General features: G+C 36.5%; 1 protein-coding gene across 1 annotated transcript in view; it reads right to left on the bottom strand.

Moving 5' to 3' along the window:
* Positions 1–19,594, bottom strand: part of TYR (tyrosinase) — a 102,263-nt gene that overhangs the window by 61,643 nt on the left and 21,026 nt on the right. The window contains exon 3 of the mRNA XM_059391644.1: positions 1,352–1,499. Coding sequence (XP_059247627.1) covers positions 1,352–1,499 — 148 coding nt within the window. The remainder of the gene's footprint in view (positions 1–1,351; positions 1,500–19,594) is intronic.

Below are 19,594 nucleotides of genomic sequence, written 5' to 3'. Positions count from 1 at the left end.
GGGGAAATGAGTGAGTAAGAAATGGTGACAATATGAGTAAAACATCTAATTTTCAGTTTCAGTTTCTTTATCTTTAAAACAGGAAAAACAGGGGTGCCTGGGTGGTTCAGTAAGTTAAGCCTCTGCCTTCGGCTCAGGTCATGATCCCAGCGTCCTGGGATTGAGCCCCACATCGGGCTGTCTGCTCAGCAGGGAGCCTGCTTCCTCCTCTCTCTCTCTCTCTCTCTCTCTGCCTGCCTCTCTGCCTACTTGTGACCTTTGTCTGTCAAATAAATAAATAAAACCATTAAAAAAAAATAAAACAGGAAAAACAGAATTTGTTGTATTTACCACAGAGAAGGAAAGTATTATCTTAATGGCAGGTATAAATCTGTGCCCTTTATACAGTGGAGAAAACTCCCTAAGAGGAGACAAAAAAGAAAGAAAAAAGAGCCCTCCATTCATCTATCATGATTCAATGCTTTACTTCCTCCTGTCTTTTTGAAGAACTCCAGAAACAGACAGCTGACCTTCCTCAAGGTACTTTCTCTTCTGCTATCATCACCTATGATTAAGTTTAAATTCTTTAAAGGTAAGCACTGCACATGTAGCAAAGAGGAAGAGGGTTAATAAGGCTCCAGGAGAATTAAGGCACATTAAACAAGATGGCTGGGCCATATTGCATCGTATCTGGAGAGCTAATCATATAACGCTCAAGCCGATGGTTGAGATCAAAGACATATCTGCTTCTATTGAGGGTCTGAGATTGGAAAAGAAGAAATAACATTGGCAGAGAGAAAGAAAATGTTTTGAAGAGAGATATAGCAGATCTATGTCCTGCTGAGGTGGCCTTAGACACCTTGTGCCAACTCTGTGCGCCCACCTCTCTGAAACTACAAGCTTGACCCCTGGCCACAGGACCCTGCCACCTTCGGAAGACTGCCCTTAGGCTTGGGAGCCACACGGTTAGTCTGGAATGGACTAGTGTCTGGAAGCTTTACAGCTCCTACCTCAGGGCAACCTGTAGCCAATGACTATTTGATACGGTAATACAAAAACTCAGTTCCCTTGTTTTCAGGAAAGACAAACTGAAGTATAATTTCATACTCTACCAAAATCTGGCTGAGTCTGGGACTTCAACTGAAACTGTACTCTTATTTGGCCTTTTCCCCCTTCTTACTGTGTTTTACCCATTCTCTTACTGGTTTCTCTTTAATAAAACATTTGCATCCAAATCCTTAGTTTCAGGGCTGTTTCTGGGAGAATCTGATCGGAGACAATAGATTACCATAATTTCTTAGCTTTCATGTAATGAAGTCCCACTACATTTAACACCCACAAGCACATAATTTATGAAAAAGTGTCAACCAACCTGTCAACAAAGGTATGGTGAAGAAGAAAAATAGGATCGTTGGCAGATCCCTGTACCTGAGACATCGTTCCGTTCATATAGATGTGCAGGGCATTGTGCATACTGCTTTGAGAGGCATCTGCTATTCCAGTGAGTGGACTAGCAAATCCTGTGGGCAAAAAGAAAATTGGAAAGAAAAAAGTCAGTTTGCATTAATAATTGAAAACCTCAATGCTTATCTCATTTGGTTTGTGATTATACTTGAGATTCTATTGAGATTGCTTACATTTTGGATGCCCACTGCTTATTTAATAAATCCTGGTGGAATGGAAAGCTATTAATCTAGGTACAGTGGACTGATTAACCGGATGGAGTAAGTGGAGCCAATCATGTTCCCTCCTGTTGCTTCCGCCCATTATATCTCCTTTAGATACTGCAAAGTGATAGGACCTTTTTATACTAATCAGCATGGTCAGTCTCCCCTCAGTCTTTAATGGCACTTAGAGCAGATCTTTCCAGCCTGTTATGTAACTCCTCGCTTCCCAGCTCTGATGGTTACTTTTAATTTTGGTTTCTGGTTCCAGAGAAAACAGAAAATTTGTGACCTTCCGCATCACAGCCCAGCGGACATCAGGTCAGATTGTGTTTGATTTCGCAAATTATTCACTTCAAAATTAATCAGAGCTCCATTAAATGGTTCCTTTCATTGTATCAGGAATATTAATCGTGGGAGAATAATGATAATGTGAGCTATTACTTTCTGAATATTAATCATGTAAATGCTTTTTGTGGCGTATGTCCTCCAATCTTTTCAGCAACTCTGTCAATTATTTCCATTTTAACTCTGATCAACTAAATTTCAAGACCTGAGCTCTGGTTATTTTGTGTTCTCTTTCACACAGTCCCTGGGAAGAGGAAGAAGAAGGTAGCATTTCAGAGTCCATGGAGGCAAAACATAAGTAGAACTCAGATTCAGAACCAGACAAAGAAGTCCCATTTACCAAAGTTAAATTCTAAGCAGCAACCTCGTTGGGGGATGCCCTTGGCCTAGGGCACATTATTAAATCTCAGAATTTAGAAATATCAAACAGAAACTGGAAGATGATGATTATGAAGGTAGGATACACACAGTGAAGGCACTTTGGGGCAGGGGAGGTCTAGCTAATTTTATGCAACTAGGATTATCTTGTTGTCAACCTGTTCATTTTTAAAGGGGCAGATCTTGACTTCTACATTTGATGCACTGTGCTCGACCACCATTGTGGCTCACAGTATTTCTAACCCTTAGTCTGTGATTTTTTTCCTCTCCTTTTGAAACTTCTGTGCTCATTCTCAGAGACCATGCTAAGCCTTGCTCCTACTGGGAGCTTAGCTTAAGAACATGCACTTCCCTCCCCTCTTGTCTATGAAACTTTTATGGTTATATACATAAGGCTTTTACTGTACACAGAGATTTTTCTAAGAGCTTGACATGATTTTTCATATGCCCTTCAGAGTGATCCTACAAATTAGGTACCCTTATTACCTCCATCACATCAGTTTGAAAAAGGGGGCTTAGAGAAGTCAGGTAGCATATGTAAGATTTAAAAATAAATAAGAAAAATTAAGATTTAAAAATTAAATTACACAAGAAACTTGCAAGATTTAAAAATAAGAGAAATTAGGTTGGGACACAAGCTTGTTTTCTTCTAGAGTTCAGGCTATCGAATATGCAATGGTTACTGCCTTTCCTATGTAGCAATGAATCCCATATCATGGAAGACAAACTTCTGTATAGGAATGGTCTTTAAGCTTTTACCCTTGATAACACCAAAGGAAAGTTTTAAGACCACATTTTATATATGTTCTTACATACTATTAAGTAGATCCAGTTTATTTTAATCAAAATTGTAAAGACTTTCAGAGGATATAACTTCAGATATATTGCAAATAGTTCAAATGCAAAACTAAAAATTTAATATCACGTTTTAAAAATGTATCCACTTCATTCACTATACCCATATCAAGAATACCTGAACAAACCCTATTATCATGTGTAATTTTATGAGGCTTCCTTTTTGGACTTATCTCACATTCTCTTTTTCCACAGAAACATTCCTAAATATTATACAAGATATGCATGATTAAAAAAAAAAAAAAAAAACAAACTTCTTTGGGGCACTTGGATGGCTCAGTGTGTTAAAGCCTCTGCCTTCGGCTCAGGTCATAGTCTCAGAGTCCTGGGATTGAGCCTCTCAATCAGGCTCTCTGCTCAGCAGGGAGCCTGTTTCCTCCTCTCTCTCTGCCTGCCTCTCTGCCTACTTGTGATTTTTCTCTCTGTCAAATAAACAAATAAATAAATCTTAAAAAAAACACCAAAACTTTTTTGCGATGAAAATAGGTATAGAAATTAAAATTATTTTTTAAAACTCTCATGGAAACATTAATCTAATCTGGGTTAATTTATCATTAAATATTTTAGCCATAAACAGCTTATCAAAATCATATAAATATATTAAAACATTTTACAAAATATTAAATATAAAAGTAAAATTTTATTGAAAGTTTAATATATTGGCGAAAGATCATTAATTAAAAATTATTCACTATTAATCCATTGCTACATAGGATAAAGTTTAGCATAAATCTTTTTCTAAATATTAGAAACTAAATCTGGGTCCTGAGAAAACTTTCCTCTCAAAAGTAACTGCACAGGAATAAAAGATTTTTTATAGTGATCTCACAAATTATTTGAACTCTCTTTTAGATACATGCTAAAAATGAGTCACTGATCTGGCATCAAAATAATGTGATTCATTAGCTGATAATCAAGCATCTTTAATTAAAGCAATCATATAAATTATGAATTTATTTACAAACCACATGACTTTCAAGATATTCAACACCTAACACATTAAAGTCATGCTGTTTAGCGACGCTGGCACCAATGTTTTGAATGCTTTACTTGTTTGGCAACCTGTGAGTTTTTACCTCTTCTGAGAATGTGTTCTGTTGAGAATGGATTTAGGATATATGAGAGGAAGGCTTTAATCCTGAAAAGTAGAAGACAAATAACAGGTAAGGAGCAGAGGAAAAGGAGAACCTTCAGGAACTTTCCCATTCAAGATCCATTTTAGAAAACTATACTTGGGGGCGCCTGGGTGGCTCAGTCCATTAAGCGGCTGCCTTCAGCTCAGGTCATGATTCCAGGTTCTTGGGATCAAGTCTCACATCAGGCTCCCTGCTTGGTGGGGAGTCCGGTTCTTCCCCTCCCTCTCCCCCTGCTTGTGTGTGCTCTCTCTCTTTGTGTCATATAAATAAATAAAATACTAAAAAAAAAAAAAAAGATAAGAAAAGAAAAGAAAAATATACTTGGGAGGAAGACCTGGAAATAAATTTCTTTAACACGTTCTGTACCATGTATCCTATAGAAAGTCTTGGTGAACCTGCAGTGGTGTCTATCCCAGTTTGAAGGTACTGCCATAGAGAAAAGATTTTTAGAGCTCTGAGGACCCGACTTTAAATTCTGTTACTAGCTTTTGTCAAGATAGCTATCTTTTTTTGAGCCTCAGTTTCTTCACTGGTAAGAGAGGGAATAATTAATGCCCATCTGGATTCTGATGAGGAATGATTTTGATAGCCAGTGTGATACAACGAGTACAGAATCTGGCACAAATGGAGGCTTCCTCAGTAGTACCTACTATTTCTCTCAGCTCATTGCATTTGATCAATGGATGCTTATCATGAAAGCCACTAACCAAGAATACGAGGCACTTTCACTGCATAAAAGTCTCTTTTGCCACAACTACCCACCATCAGGACCCATCCTAGCACTGGACACCTCCCCCCTTCCTAAACTCCATGGCCCTACCTGCTGCATGCCCTCATCCAAAGTTATGGTGATTTTAGGAAGTGGGATTACATTCCTAACAGAGTTCTCGGTAAGGCTTAGTATTTCTTTGCTCACTTCTTTGGCTAATTTGCCAGATATTGCACCTGGGAAAGCCTCCAAAGTTAAGAAAGGACATCTGAATAAGAAGCACATATAGTTTGTCAGACTATTGTGATATGCTCAGAAATAGTTCAAAGATACAGGTTGAACAAACACCCAACCTCTTTGTATAGGAACAAGATTATTAAATAGATAATCTTATTATATTAACTCTTCTAAATGAACTGTGCGTATCTTGTTTCTTCAGATAGACTGGAAATGTCTTAGGAGGAGGGACCAAATATTTCGCTTTGATTTTCCACAAAGACAGAGGGTCTTACATCTTTGTATTTAAAAGAAAACCAAACATAAAATATGTTTAAATCCTTCACTTATAACAGTCTATAAAGACTGGGAATAGGAAAGATACATTTCTCTCCATAAAATCTTTTTTTTTAATTCAATTTCTCTCTATAAAATCTTAAGGAACCCTCAAAGAGCTCTACTCTGCTGCTTGTTAAGAGACAAAATAGAGAAAATGTCATGGACTTGAATATTGTGAAAATTTGAATAAATGATTCTCTATTTTACTTCACACAATTCATTTTTTGGCCAGTAAATCACCTTGGAAAAATAAGAAAGGATTACACTATTATCAGTAGGTTCTTTTGCTGAGAATTTAACTCTCTTTTGGAAGAGCAAGTCAAAGAGGAAATTCCAGGCTGAAATAAAAACTGTTTACACATCAAGTTTTTGAAACATCTCTTATGTATGTGATCTCATTTTAATTCCTGGGGCTACTTGTGACATAAATAGTATCATTGTCCCAATTTACAGATGAGACAACTTAGATAACTTCTTTTTTTTTTTTTAAGATTTTATTTATTTATTTGACAGATCACAAGCAGGCAGAGAGAGGAGGCTGAGAGAGAAAAGGGGAAGCAGACTCTCTGCTGAGCAGGGACCTGGGACCATGACCTGAGCTGAAAGCGGAGGCTTAACCCACTGAGCCACCCAGGGACCCCAACATAACTTCTTATATAGAAGTTATAATCTATTACTTAGCACATCTAAATTCAAGCTAGTCATGGACGGAATTAGGGAGTCGAAGATAGATAGCTCTGATTAGTTTCAAACCAAAAGTACACTGCAGTTGGATTGTATCTGTGCTGACTTGCTGATTCACCTTGGAAGCCCCTTTTTCCTGTGGACTAGCAAATGAATTTATGAGCTTGCTGTTTACTTGTATTAACAGCAAGATCCTGAATGGGTGACTGCTTAGCTCTTGTCCAAGGATTGCCCAGGATGAGAAGTCCTGTAAGCCAGCATGGTTATTGTTAGCAGTTGCAGATGCCAAAATGGCTCCCAGTTCTTCATGAAGGGCAGTGACAGTTGCCCAAAGTACTCTGGGTTAGGCCTTCAAGTCTGCATGCTGCGTTCCTATGGGAAGTCAATAACCACAGTTTCTGGCTGATCCTAACAACACAAAACTTCAGCTCATCAATCCGTGTCTTTTCTCTTTCATTTCCTCCCCAATAGTACTCTGGAGAGTTTTTCTGTTTGTTTGTTTGTTTTTTAATTTTGAAGCCTCTCTCCAACCCTTGGAGATTGAGATTTAATTGGTAGAGATTGGGGCTCAGGCACTTGGAGTTTTAAAAATACCCAAGTGATTTTAATGTGAAACCAGGGTTGAAATTCACTGATTTAGGTTAAATTGCTTTCCATCCTCCAAACTTGAGCTCACAGTTTAAAAACTTTACCTCTGAATGTATTATTCCCTTCACTTGAAATTTTCTCCTCCTCTATTCTGGAAGCCCAAAAATGCTTCTGCCCTTAAAATCACACACCACACACTTCTGCCTTAAAATATTTTCATGTTGTAGTACCTGGTGGCCCAGTCAATTAAGCCTCTTACTGTTTTGTTTAATTTTTTTTCAGTGTTCCAAAATTCATTGTTTATGCACTACACCCAGTGCTCCATGTAATAACGTGCCCTCCTTAATACCCACCACCAGACTCAATTAATACACCCCACCAAAACCCTCCAAAACCCTCACTTTGTTTCTCAGAGATGACAGTCTCTCATGGTTTAGACTCTTGACTTCAGCTCAGGTCATGATCTCAGGGTTGTGAGACTGAGCCCTGCTCAGAGTGGAACCTGCTTGAGAATCTCTCTTATCTTCCTCTGCTTCCTCCCGCTTATGCACTCTCTCTCTCTCTTAAAAAAAAAATAAATTTTAAAAATGAGATAAAATATTTTCAGCTGATAACTGCTCCAAAGTGTACCCTTGAAAATAATGTTTAAGAAAATTAGCAACTACTACGTGGCAGGCACTGAATGGGCATTTTCACCATCTTGTTTAATTCTGTATGCTCCTTTCTAGGAAGTTGGGTTATAGATGTTGCACTTCATCATGCCTAGTAGACTTTGAAATGTGAAAAAGTACATAGTTAAATCTTCAGAACAGAGTATATTTATTTGATTTAATTTTATTTTCAGTGCATCTCAAACCTCTTTTAATACTAGAGTTTCAGTGATATAAATGGAGAGAAGAAAGCAAAAAGATAGACAAAGGTACGTTAGCGTTTTTGAAGATTGAAGCAAAGTGACTGTCTGGCCCCTGGCTACATTCCCCCTAATTAGTCTCCTAATGTGCAACTTAATTCAGGAACTATGAAGTGCATAGCCTCACAAGGTTATACCCAATGATTTTGAGGGGTTGTATTTCATGGCTGGGTACTTTAACAAAGGCTTATACTTTAAACTACTTGCAGCAGAAATACAATATTGCCCATCCAAAAAAAAAAAAAAAAGATCTTGGCTGTAAGCAGGTCCCTAGGTATAATGGAAGCATTAACTTTCAATCCAATTTCAAGATTTCTCAAATAAAGTACTAGTTCTATAGCCATAAATGTAATTAATTAGCATTTATGTTTATTAGAAAATACTTTTAATTTGACTCAGGAAATTCCTTCAACAACAGGGAATGGAGCAATGAAGCAAATGGAGCAGGGGATGATGTCTTCTTACCATATAATTATTAGATGGATAGTTAAGGTCACAAATGCTCAACAAATTCCAGGGTTCTCAAAAATATGGTCCCAGAGCCAGCAGCATTAACCTATAAATTTGTCAGAAATGCAAATACTCTTGCCCTCCAGAGAACTACTGCAATGAAATCAGTGGGATTTACCATTTGCATCAACAAGTCTTCAGGCAATTCTAATGCACTCTAAAGTTTGAGAATCACTGCTTTAATTATTTTCATTGTTTATACAAAGACTATGGGTAAGTAGTCATAGTCATCTCCCTAAACTCAATAAAAGAGAGAAACAGAATTATTTCATGTGTCATCACTTTAAATTGTTTGTTGTTTTCAATATCAGACTAATTTCACCTGTTAGTAACTCAGTGTGTGGGTGTTGTATATGTGCATGCACGTATGTGATCATTTTCTTTACATACATGTTATAAATACACAACACATATATAATTTACATCATCTCATTATTTTTTCAGCATTTCTTAGATCTTATCTCGAGTTTATAGACGCATCAATAAAATGGTTTTACACATCAAAGATAATTGTCCGTTTCTTCTAAAATTTGTCTGAAACTTATATTTAAGGAAAATTTTATAATTGGTTTCTATATTCTAAGATTAGATTTGTGTGTTTGGCAAGACACACAGGAATATTGAACCCCACAGCAGAGTCATTTAGTTCACCGAATTGTACAGACTGAAACAAGCAAAGATTTTTATAGACAAAGTGTTATTCAAGCTGTATTACTTTCCTGTTCTTCACTTATGACTGAATTGATACTAATTGGCACACTTGGTATATTTCACTGGGTATGCTAAAAAATGATGGCATACTAATGCTAGGGCCAACTCTTTTCAAAGCAAAGGTATGGTAACCAACCATCCTGGTCCTTGTTTACCCCACAATGTTCTGGTTTTAGCACTGAAAATACTGTGTCATAGATAGGACAGGTTTCACAAGCATGCAACTGAGTGTTCCCCACCCAGAACTGCCCGTACTTGGCTTAATGTTCTGCTGTTGCTATCTAGAAATTCTTAATATTTTTTGAACAAGGTGTTCCATATTTTCATTTTGCATTGGGCCTTGTGAATTAGATAGCTAATCCTTGTCCTGGGAAACCCCATAATCCTAGTCAAACAGAGATGGTTAGTCACCCTGCAAAGGTTCTATATAACATTCTTTCATTGGCGTGACTCAATAGAACAATTCTGTGAAATACAAGTTAAATGATTTAAATGTTTCCTACTATCTTATGTATGTCTTGATTTTTAATTAGGCAAGATCGTTTTCATATGCAAGTCACAGATTATCTATATATCTATGACTTTCTATAATGAATATTTTAACATGTTTGCATTATATTTTATAGTTCGCAAAAACATTTTCAGGCACATTTTCTAATGGGACATTCCCAGTAGTATGTTAGCAAAAGATTAATAACCAGATCTTAAAGATTTTATTTATTTAAATGACAGCGATCACAAGTAGGCAGAGAGGCAGGCAGAGAGAGAGGAGGAAGCAGGCTCCCTGCTGATCAGAGAGCCTGATGCGGGGCTTGATTCCAGGACCCTTGGGATCATGATCTGAGCTGAATACAGAGGTTTAACCCACTGAGCCCAATAACCAGATCTTAGAAGGGAAATATGGGGCAGGGGCAGAATATGTTGTTTTGTAACATCTGTCAATTTTCATGGTGTAAATATTCCCATGATTGTTAATTTCAAGGTATCAACTTGATGTCTTTGAGTAAAGAGTAGAGAAAAGATACTTCAGCTATCACAGCAGACATGATTCAACTCCAACATGTGACTGGATGTTCCTCACGTAGGGGAGGTAGAATAGGTACCACCATGCTTCCAGTGCAAATGAAAAGTTTGTGGCATCTAGGTGACATTGAAGATCACATGCTTTTTGAGTAGTGAATGCCAAAAGTATCTCTTCAATGTTCTCATTCTAAATTCTGTGTTCTTTCCCTTATCTCATTCTTTCTTTCTCATCACTCATATCTATAAATTTGTGTGTAGGAATTATTGTCATGAATGTATGAGAGCATCAAATAAAGTCAGTTGTAGGGAAGCAAAATTAATAAAGATTCTACTTATGTTAAATTAAAGGTAAGTTTTCTTTAGTTGAAGTATAGGTGACATACAATGTTACATCAGTTTCAGGTGGTCAACATAGCAATTCCTCAAGTCTATGTCATGCTATGCTCACCACAAGCGTGGCTAACATCTGTCACAGTACAACACTATTACAGTACTTCTGACCATATTCTCTGTGTTGTACCAAGGTAATTATTGTTAATATACCTTTGATTAAAATCACTTGAAAATATGATTGAATCTTTCACAAGTATGTTTGCATTTTCAACCACCAATTTCAACTAGAGGCTTGTGCTTGCATATCACAAAGCTTCCTCTCCACAATTTAACTATAATAGAAACATGATTCATATATTTTACTCACCTTTGTTTTTACTTAGTTACCTCTTGGCAACAAAGATTTTTGATGTTACAGCACTTTTGATTTCTGTGTGGTAGGCACGAGGCTGTTTTCCTAATGTTCTTATGGAACCTAATCTTATAGTAACTCTGTAAAGAAGATAACCATCAAGTCCACTTTCATGTGGGAAAACTAAGATGGAAAAAAGTATGGTTTATCCAAAGCCAATCAGCTGGTAAATGGCAGAGTCAGGATTTGGGCTAATTATCTATTAGATTTCAATGCTCTGCTCTTAGTCATGCTGTAACTCTTAGTTGATATGGAGCTATTAGTTGTACTAAAATATAAAATCACTGACATCATAACACATTTTCCTAGTTCCAACAGTATCCTTGTTTCCTTTAATTCTTTTCAGTGAAAAAGCTGAGACATCTGATCCAGCCCAGTTTTTCATAATATTCTCTTTCAAGATTGAGAATGTCCTATCATGGAGGTTCCCACTCTCCCTTTTTCTTTGGATGAGTACTTTATAAGCCTCTGATCACAGGACTTCAGATGGTATACAGTTAGCTGAATCAATCAGATTCCTGTCGTAAAACACTGAAGACTGGCCTTCTCTGGGAGTACCACCATTACAGAAGGCCAGATGTTTACCTCCTTAAGCCCCATGTTTGTTTCTGTCAAACTGAATTCCCTTAGTGAATTTCAGAAGTTTGTAGAAGGGTTTAATTCCATCTCAAAGTCTGACTTTAAAAGTCATTTTTAGTAGAAAGTATTATCATGTTGTTACACTTTGGATGTCAACTCAGTTTAGGGTTAATACTCCCTGGAATAATTTTTGTCCACTGGAGATCTAAAACACTAGTCTACCCCATTGCTTAGAATTTGGTTTGTACATGGAGCTAGAAAATAAGCATGCAAGTCAGTAACTTTATTATTTAGCAAAAATTTCCCATTACAGAGACTCTTCTAAGTAAGTAATTTATAAATATTAACCCATGTAATAGCCACACAGAGTAGGTATTGTGATTTTCCTCACTTTGGAAATAGAGGATTTCAAGTAAAGACAGATTAAACTTACCAAGAATCATCTGGCTATTAGTGACAGTATCAGACTTTAAACCCAGGCAACCTGATTCTTAACCTCTACTCTCTATTTCCTGTAAAGCTTGGTCTCTTTGTTTGAACAACTTGGGGACATAATCTCCCCTGTTGATGATCTGATTTTGCTACTTATTATCTGTGTGACCTGGTCAAGTTATTCTGAATTTCAGTTCCCTCATTTCCAAAATAAGTGTAATAATAAAGGGGGTATAAACCTTTTGAGAGGAGCAACTAAGATAATGAATCTGAAAAGTTTTAGGAGTAAAAAGTGGGGCTATATTGACACCAGCAGTTGTTATTAATTATAAGGAGTCTCTGAGAACTTATAAGACTATTTTGTTAAGATATTGGAAAGAATTTGTAATTTCTCCCATTTTATTTTTTGTACTTTATCTGACTTACTCCAACTCATCCTTGAAAATATCAGATTCCCAAATAGAGTATCTCTAACAATAAACACTTGGTTAGATTCTACTATTTAATAACAATTATACTTCCTTCTTCTTAATAATTGTTTTTGGATTAAATTTATGTATTCATGGTCCAATTTTTAATCAGACTGTAAGATCCAAGAGAGAAGGATCTGCATCATATTCAAGATTCATTCCTAGGGTACTACACAAAGTTGATGCTTTATCTACTTTATCTATTGAATAAATAAATACATTATATTTCTTTCCCTTTTTCAAACATGTAACTACAGTTGCTCGCATAACTTTAAAATAAGTTAAGCTAAAAAAAAATAAAGTCAGTTAAGCTAAAATTCTTAGAATGTACCTCTAATGTTCCTGGGTTTATGATAGTGTGAGATGGATCATGGCTCTGAATCTGGCTTTTATGTTATTGAATAGGCCATTCTCTCAATATTCTCCTGATGCAATAAATAACTTTATATAGAGAAAGGGTCAAGGAGCTTGTATGAAAAATAGTTATGGTGTTGTTCCACCTGGGAGAGAAAACAGTAGATGTTAGGAAAGAAGAGAGGGGTGATCCTTCAATGAAAAAAAACACATAAATTAAAAAAAAAAGAAAAAAAAACACACAAATAGAAATAATTATTCATCTGTAGGTAATGGGATGCATTTTGAGAGACGGTATTGAGAAAGAAGAATACTTTTTTAATGGCTAGGGAGAACAGAATTTCATGGCCTTCTTCTACTTGGTGGAAAATGAGATAAAGTGGGAAAATACTGTATAAAGGTCTGTGGGAAGAAGAAAGCAATGGCAAGTGAGAACAGATAAATTAGGAATTGAGGCTTCAATGTGAGTCCAAAACTAAAACCTCCAGCAATTATTAAATCCTACAGAAGAAAAAATTGAAAAGGCTCAAAGAGAAAGAAACAACCCATATCCATTCATTGTGTTCAAAAAACCTATTTCTTTGAACTCTGGATGTACGATCAACCTCCTATTTAGGTGTGGCCCTGTGAATGAACTGGGTCTAATGAAATATGGGCAGAAGGTAGGTAAACCACTCGTAGGCTTGACCCATATATTGTTCCCTTAGGATCCTCCAAACACTCCCTTCTCTTGTCTTCTAAGAACATGCAGAAGATCCACCAGAGAACTGAGGGAGAGTAGGTAGAATCACTAAAATAGCCACATGACAGGCCACTCACCAACTATTATTATCCAAACTGGGCGTGGCTTGAGCAATCAATCAATCAATTTTTATTTGTTAGACCACTAAGATTTCGGGCTTTGTTTGTTATGGCTCTAATGTCTTAGTCCATGTGGGCAACTGTAACAAAGTATCATCAACCATGTGACTTATAAGCAAGAGAAATTTATTTTTTATGGTTCTGGAGGTTGTAAGGTGAGGGTGCCAGCATGGTCAAGTTCTGGTGAAGTCCTCCTACAGTCTGCAAACTACAGTTCTGGTTGTATCCACACGTGGCAGAGAGTAGAGAGGGAAGCAAGCTCTGCTGTGACTCTTAGAAGGAGACTAGTCCTACACATGAGGGCTCCATTCTCATCACCTCATCTAATCCTCATTAAATCCCAAAGGCCCACCTTCTAACACTTCACCTGGAGGGAGAAGATTTCAACACATGAATTTGGAGGGGACACAAATATTTGGTCTGTGCATTCTAGCACCTTACTCTAATAACCTAAGTTATATAATAAATTCTCCAATTTAGTAACTTGAAAGTTCTGGAACAAAAGAATATTTTGGTACTTCACTTACCACTACAGGTTTACTGTTGTCTTATATGAAACATAGTAGACAGAACATACTTGATGTTCTAATTTAACAAAAAACACTAAGGAAATTATTTCAACAAGCACTAGGGAAAAGGATCGTAAAGAAACTGATATTTTCTTCACCAGTACTAGTTCTCTTCCTTTTCCTAATAATAAATATCCTAAATGTAGTGGGGCACATGGCACTAGCTGGAGATGACATTTTTCAGTTGCCCTTGAGAGCTAAGTGTGGCCATGTCTATTTGACCAGAGAGATAAAACAGAATTGACGAGAGACACTTCCAGCTTATGTTAGAAGGGAAATGGACACACATTTAAAGGGAAATTGACACACATTCCTCTTCCTACTTTGTGCTCTTCTTGCTGATTAAGATGAAGATATTAAAATGAAGATTTATTTATTTATTTTTAAAGATTTCATTTATTTATTTGACAGAGACACAGCGAGAGGGGGGAACATAAGCAGGGGGAGTGGGACAGGGAGAAGCAGGCTTCCTGCTGAGCAGGGGGCCAGAAGTGGCCCAAAGCAGCTTGATCCCAGGACCCTGGGATTATGACCTGAGGCAAAGGCAGACGTTTAAAAACTGAGCCACCCCTGAAATGAAGATTTAGAATGTCTAGATGTTGGGAGTCGAAGATGGTAGAACTGCACTACCAATCCTGGATTATCTACTTCTGTTGAAGTTTCATGATAACAAAAAACAAAAAAACAAAAACAAAAATAAAAAAACAAAACACAACAAACCCTGTCTTTTTTAAGCTGCATTATTTGGGATTTCTTTTTACAATATTTTAAAGTGAGCACTAATAAAGGGAAACAGAAATAAATAGATTAACTCAGCAATATTATGGAACTAATGACCTGTAGAATCTTGGAAGGCATACTTAGAGAGTAGTTGCTTTTGGCTTCTTATCCTTATTAATGATCATATTTCAAGTATCTCTGCCCATAAAACTAATCCTTTTTATCAGTATATTCTCTTCTACTTATTTAAACACTCAGATGATAATTCCAAGTTCATTAATGTTCAAAGCTTCTATTGATAACTCAATTACTGTGAGGCAACTATCAAAAGATTCTGAATTTACTGGAGGATGAAAAATAAAAATAAATAGAGTTTGGGTCAAAATTATTGATAAAAAGATAATAGATTTCAAATATTATGAATAAATCTTTAAAATTATTTTCGTCATGGGCATCTGGGTGGCTCAGTGGGTTAAGCCTCTGCTTCGGCTCAGGTCATGATCTCAGGGTCCTGGGATTCAGTCCCGCATGGGACTTTCTGCTCAGCAGGGATCCCGCTCCCCCTCCCGCCCCCACCCCTGCACCCTGCCTTCTGCCTGTCTCTTGTCTACCTGTGATCTGTCAAATAAATAAAATCTTAAAAAAATAAAATAAAATAATTTTCTTCATCGCAGTATAACAGAGGCTTTCCATATTTAACAAACGATTCTTACTTGAAACTCAAATGAACACTTGGAGATAGATAGTACAGAAATATTACCTCCATTTTGTAGATGAAACAGTTGTGCTATGTGAATGTAAATAGCCTACCCAGGGTCTCATGTCTTGAGTTCTAGGGATCTCTCTGCAAGGATGGTAGTATACTTGTCAAATTTCTAAACATTTCCAATTGAGATCAGGAGGTCAAAATTCAGTTTGATTTTGGATTCTAGCTCTGCCACTTATGATTGATGTTGCTATAAGCAGATGACCTTGCCTTTCTGACATACTTTTTTTAAATCCATAAAATTGGGGATAATAAATAAAACTTACCACTTAGGATAACGTTGATAAAAGGTAAAAAAAAATGTTTGCTAAAGTACCTAACATTTAGTAACCTCTCAACAACTGTTAGCTATTAGTTTTTTTAAGTTTTAGTTTTAAGGGAGGATAGATTTATAGCATAATAAAAATGTACAACCCTAGGGAGTTCCATTTAGATCATTATTTTATAATTTCCTTCTCTGGAGCACAATATAATAAAAATTGGATGGCATCCCTAGAGTTGTATAAGCAGCAACTTTAATGAATTTTTAAAAAGACCTTGATAGTTTTTATCTCACACATACTTGGCATTGTAAACAGTCTTCTACTTCACATGTTTGCCCCTGGATCTAGCTAAAGCTCTATTATAAATTTCCACTGAAATCTATAACCAATGAACTAAATAATCACTTTGGGATATTCTCCCCTTCTTTTTAAAAAGTTTTTATTTAAATTCCAGTTAGTCAAAGCATAATATTAATTTCAGGTGTACAAGTTAGTGATTCAGCACTTCCTTACAACACCTGGTGGTCATTGTAAGTGCACCCCCTAATCCTTATCACCTGTTTTACCCATTCCTCCCATCCAACTCCCCTCTGGTAATCATCAGTTTGTTCTCTGTAGTTAAGACTTGGTTTACCTTTCTCTCTCTCTTTCTTCATCCCATGTTCATTTGTTTTGTTTCTTAAATTCCACATATGAATGAAATTATATAGTATTTGTCTTTCTCTGATGGATTATTTTGCTTAGCATAATAATCACTAACTTCATCCCTATCTTTGCAAATGGCAAAATTCCATTTTCTTTTATGACTGAACAATATTCCTCTGTGTGTGTGTGTGTGTGTGTGTGTGTGTGCCATATCTTCTTTATTCATTCATTAGTTGATGGACATTTGGTTTGTTTCCATAGTTTGCCTATTGTATATAATGCTGCTATTATAAATATTGGGGTGCATGTATCCCTTTGAATGAGTTTTTTTGTATACTTTGGGTAAATATCAAGTATTGCTGGATCATTGGGTAGTTCTACGTTTAAATTTTTGTGGAACCTCCATTGTGTTCCACAATGACTATACCAGTTTGCATTCCCAACAATACAAGAGGGTTCCTCTTTCCCTGCATCCTCACCAAAACCTGTTTTTTTCTTGTGTTGTTGATTTTGGCCATTCTGACAGGCATGAGATGGTATTTCACTGTAGTTTTGATTTGTATTTCCTTAATGATCAGTAATGTTGGGCACATTTTCATGTGTCTGGTGGCCATCTGTATGTCTTCTTTGGAAAAATATCTATTCATGTCTTCTGCCCATTTTTAACTGGATTTTCATTTTTGGGGGGTGTTGAGTTTTGTAATTTCTTTATATATTTTGGGTACTAACCCTTTATCAGACAGTTTATTGACAAATATCTTTTCCCATTCCATAGTTTTCCTTTTAGTGTTGTTATTTCCTTCACTGTGAAGAAGCCTTTTATTTTTTTAAATTTAATTTTATTTTCCCAGTGTTCCAAGACTCATTGTTTATGCACCACACCTAGTGCTCCATGCAACACATGCCCTCCTTAGTACCCACCATCAGGGCCTCCCAACTCCCCACCTCCTCCCCTCCCAAAACCTCAGTTTGTTTCTCAGAGTCCACAGTCTCTCATGCTTTGTCTCCCGCTCTGATCTCCCCCAATTTACTTTTCTTTTCCTTCTCCTAATGTCTTCCATGCTATTCCTTATGGTCCATAAATAAGTGAAACCATATGATAATTGACTCTCTCTGCTTGGCTTATTTCACTCAGCATAATCTCCTCCAGTCCCATCCATATTGATACAAATTTGGGTATTCATCCTGTCTGATGGAAGCACAATATACCATTGTATATATGGGCCATATCTTCTTTATCCATTTGTCTGTTGAAGGGCACCTTGGCTCTCTCCGGTTTGATGATTGTGGCCATGAAGCCTTTAATTTTGATGAAGTCCCAATAGTATATTTTTGTGGGGTTTTTTCCCCCTTCCCTTGGAGACATCTAGTAAGAAGCTGCTATAGCCAATATCAGAGAAGTTATTTCCTGTATTCTCTAGGATTTTAATGGTTTCCTGTCTCACATTTAGGTCTTCCATCCATTTTCTTTTTTTAAGATTTTTATTTATTTGAGAGAGAGACTGAGAGCATGAGAAGTAGAAGGTCAGAGGGAGAAGCAGACTCCCCACTGAGCAAGGAGCCCAATGTGGGACTTGATCCTGGTACTCCAGGATCATGACCTGAGCTGAAGGCAGTCACTTAACCAACTGAGCCACCCAGGCACCCCTCTTTCATCTATTTTCAATCTATTTTTGTGTGTGGTTTAAGAAAGTGGTCCAGTTTCATTCTTCTGCATGTTACTATCCAGTTTTCCCAGCACCTTCATTCCCAGCACTCTTCATTGAAGAGACTCTATTTTTCCTATTGGATATGCTTTCTTGCTTTGTCAAAGATTAATTGACCATGTGGTTGTGGGTTAATTTCTGGGTTGTCTATTCTGTTCCATTGATGTATGTGTCTATTTTTGTGCCAGTACCATACTGTCTTGATTACTATAGTTTTGTCATGTAATTTGAAGTCTGGACTTGTGATTTCTCTAGCTTTGCTCTTCTTTTTCAAGGTTGCTTTAGCTATTCAGGGCCTTTTGTGGGTCTATACACATTTTAGGATCATTGTTCTAGCTCTGTGAAAAATGTTGGGCGTATCTTGATAAGGATTACATTAAATGTCCAGATTGCTTTGGATGTATAGACTTCTTAACAGTTTTTGTTCTTCCAACCTGTGAACATATTCTTTCCATTTTTTTGTGTCATCTTGAGTTTCTTTCATCAGGGTTATAGTTTGCAGAGTAGGTCTTTCACCTCTTTGATTAGGTTTATTCTAGGTATCTGATGGGTTTTGGTGCAGTTGTAAATGGGATTGATTCCTTAATTTCTCTTTCTGCTGTTCCTTTATTTTTATGTAGAAATGCAACAGATTTCTGTACATTAATTTTATATCCTTGGCCTTACTGAATTTCTGTATCAGCTTTAACAGTTTTTTAGTGGAGCCTTTTCCAGTTTTCTGTATAGAGAATCATGTCATCTGCAAATAGTGAAAGTTTCATTTCTTCCTTGTTGATTGGATGCCTTTTATTTCTTTTTGTTGTCTGATTGATGTGGTTAGGACTTCCAGTACTATGTTAAATAACACTGGGGAGAGTGGACATACCTGTCTTGTTCCTGACCTTAGCAGAAAACTCTGTTGTGTTTGTTTGTTTTCCCATTGAGGATGATCATAGCTGTTGATTTTTCTTATGGCCTTTATTATGTTGAGGTATATTCCCTCCAAACCTACCTTGTTGAGGGTTTTTATCATGAATGGATGTTGAACTTTGTCATATGTTTTTTCTGAATCTATTGAAATGATTATGTGATTTTTATTCTTTTTTTTTTATTATTAATGTGATCATGTTATTGATTTGCAAAACCCAGGAATGGATCCCACTTAATCATGGTTGATTTTTTAATGCATTGTTGGATTCAGGTTGCTAGTATTTTACTTAGAATTTTTGCATCTGTATTCATCAGGGATATTGACCTGTAGTTCTCTTTTTTAAGAGTGGAGTCTTTATCTGGTTTTGATGTCAGGGTAACGTTGGCCTCATAGAATGAACTTGGAAGTTTTCCTTCCTTTTTTGTTTCTTGGAATAGCTTGAGAATAAATAATCACATTGATCCTCTTAAACTTAACAGTAAAGAAGAAAAGGATAATTATTCATGGTCTCTGGCATGAAATTG

The sequence above is a fragment of the Mustela nigripes genome, chromosome 1, assembly GCF_022355385.1.
Source record: "Mustela nigripes isolate SB6536 chromosome 1, MUSNIG.SB6536, whole genome shotgun sequence".
NCBI lineage: Eukaryota > Metazoa > Chordata > Mammalia > Carnivora > Mustelidae > Mustela > Mustela nigripes.
Note: the sequence above shows the minus strand (reverse complement) of the source record. Positions and strands in the feature narration are given on the sequence as shown.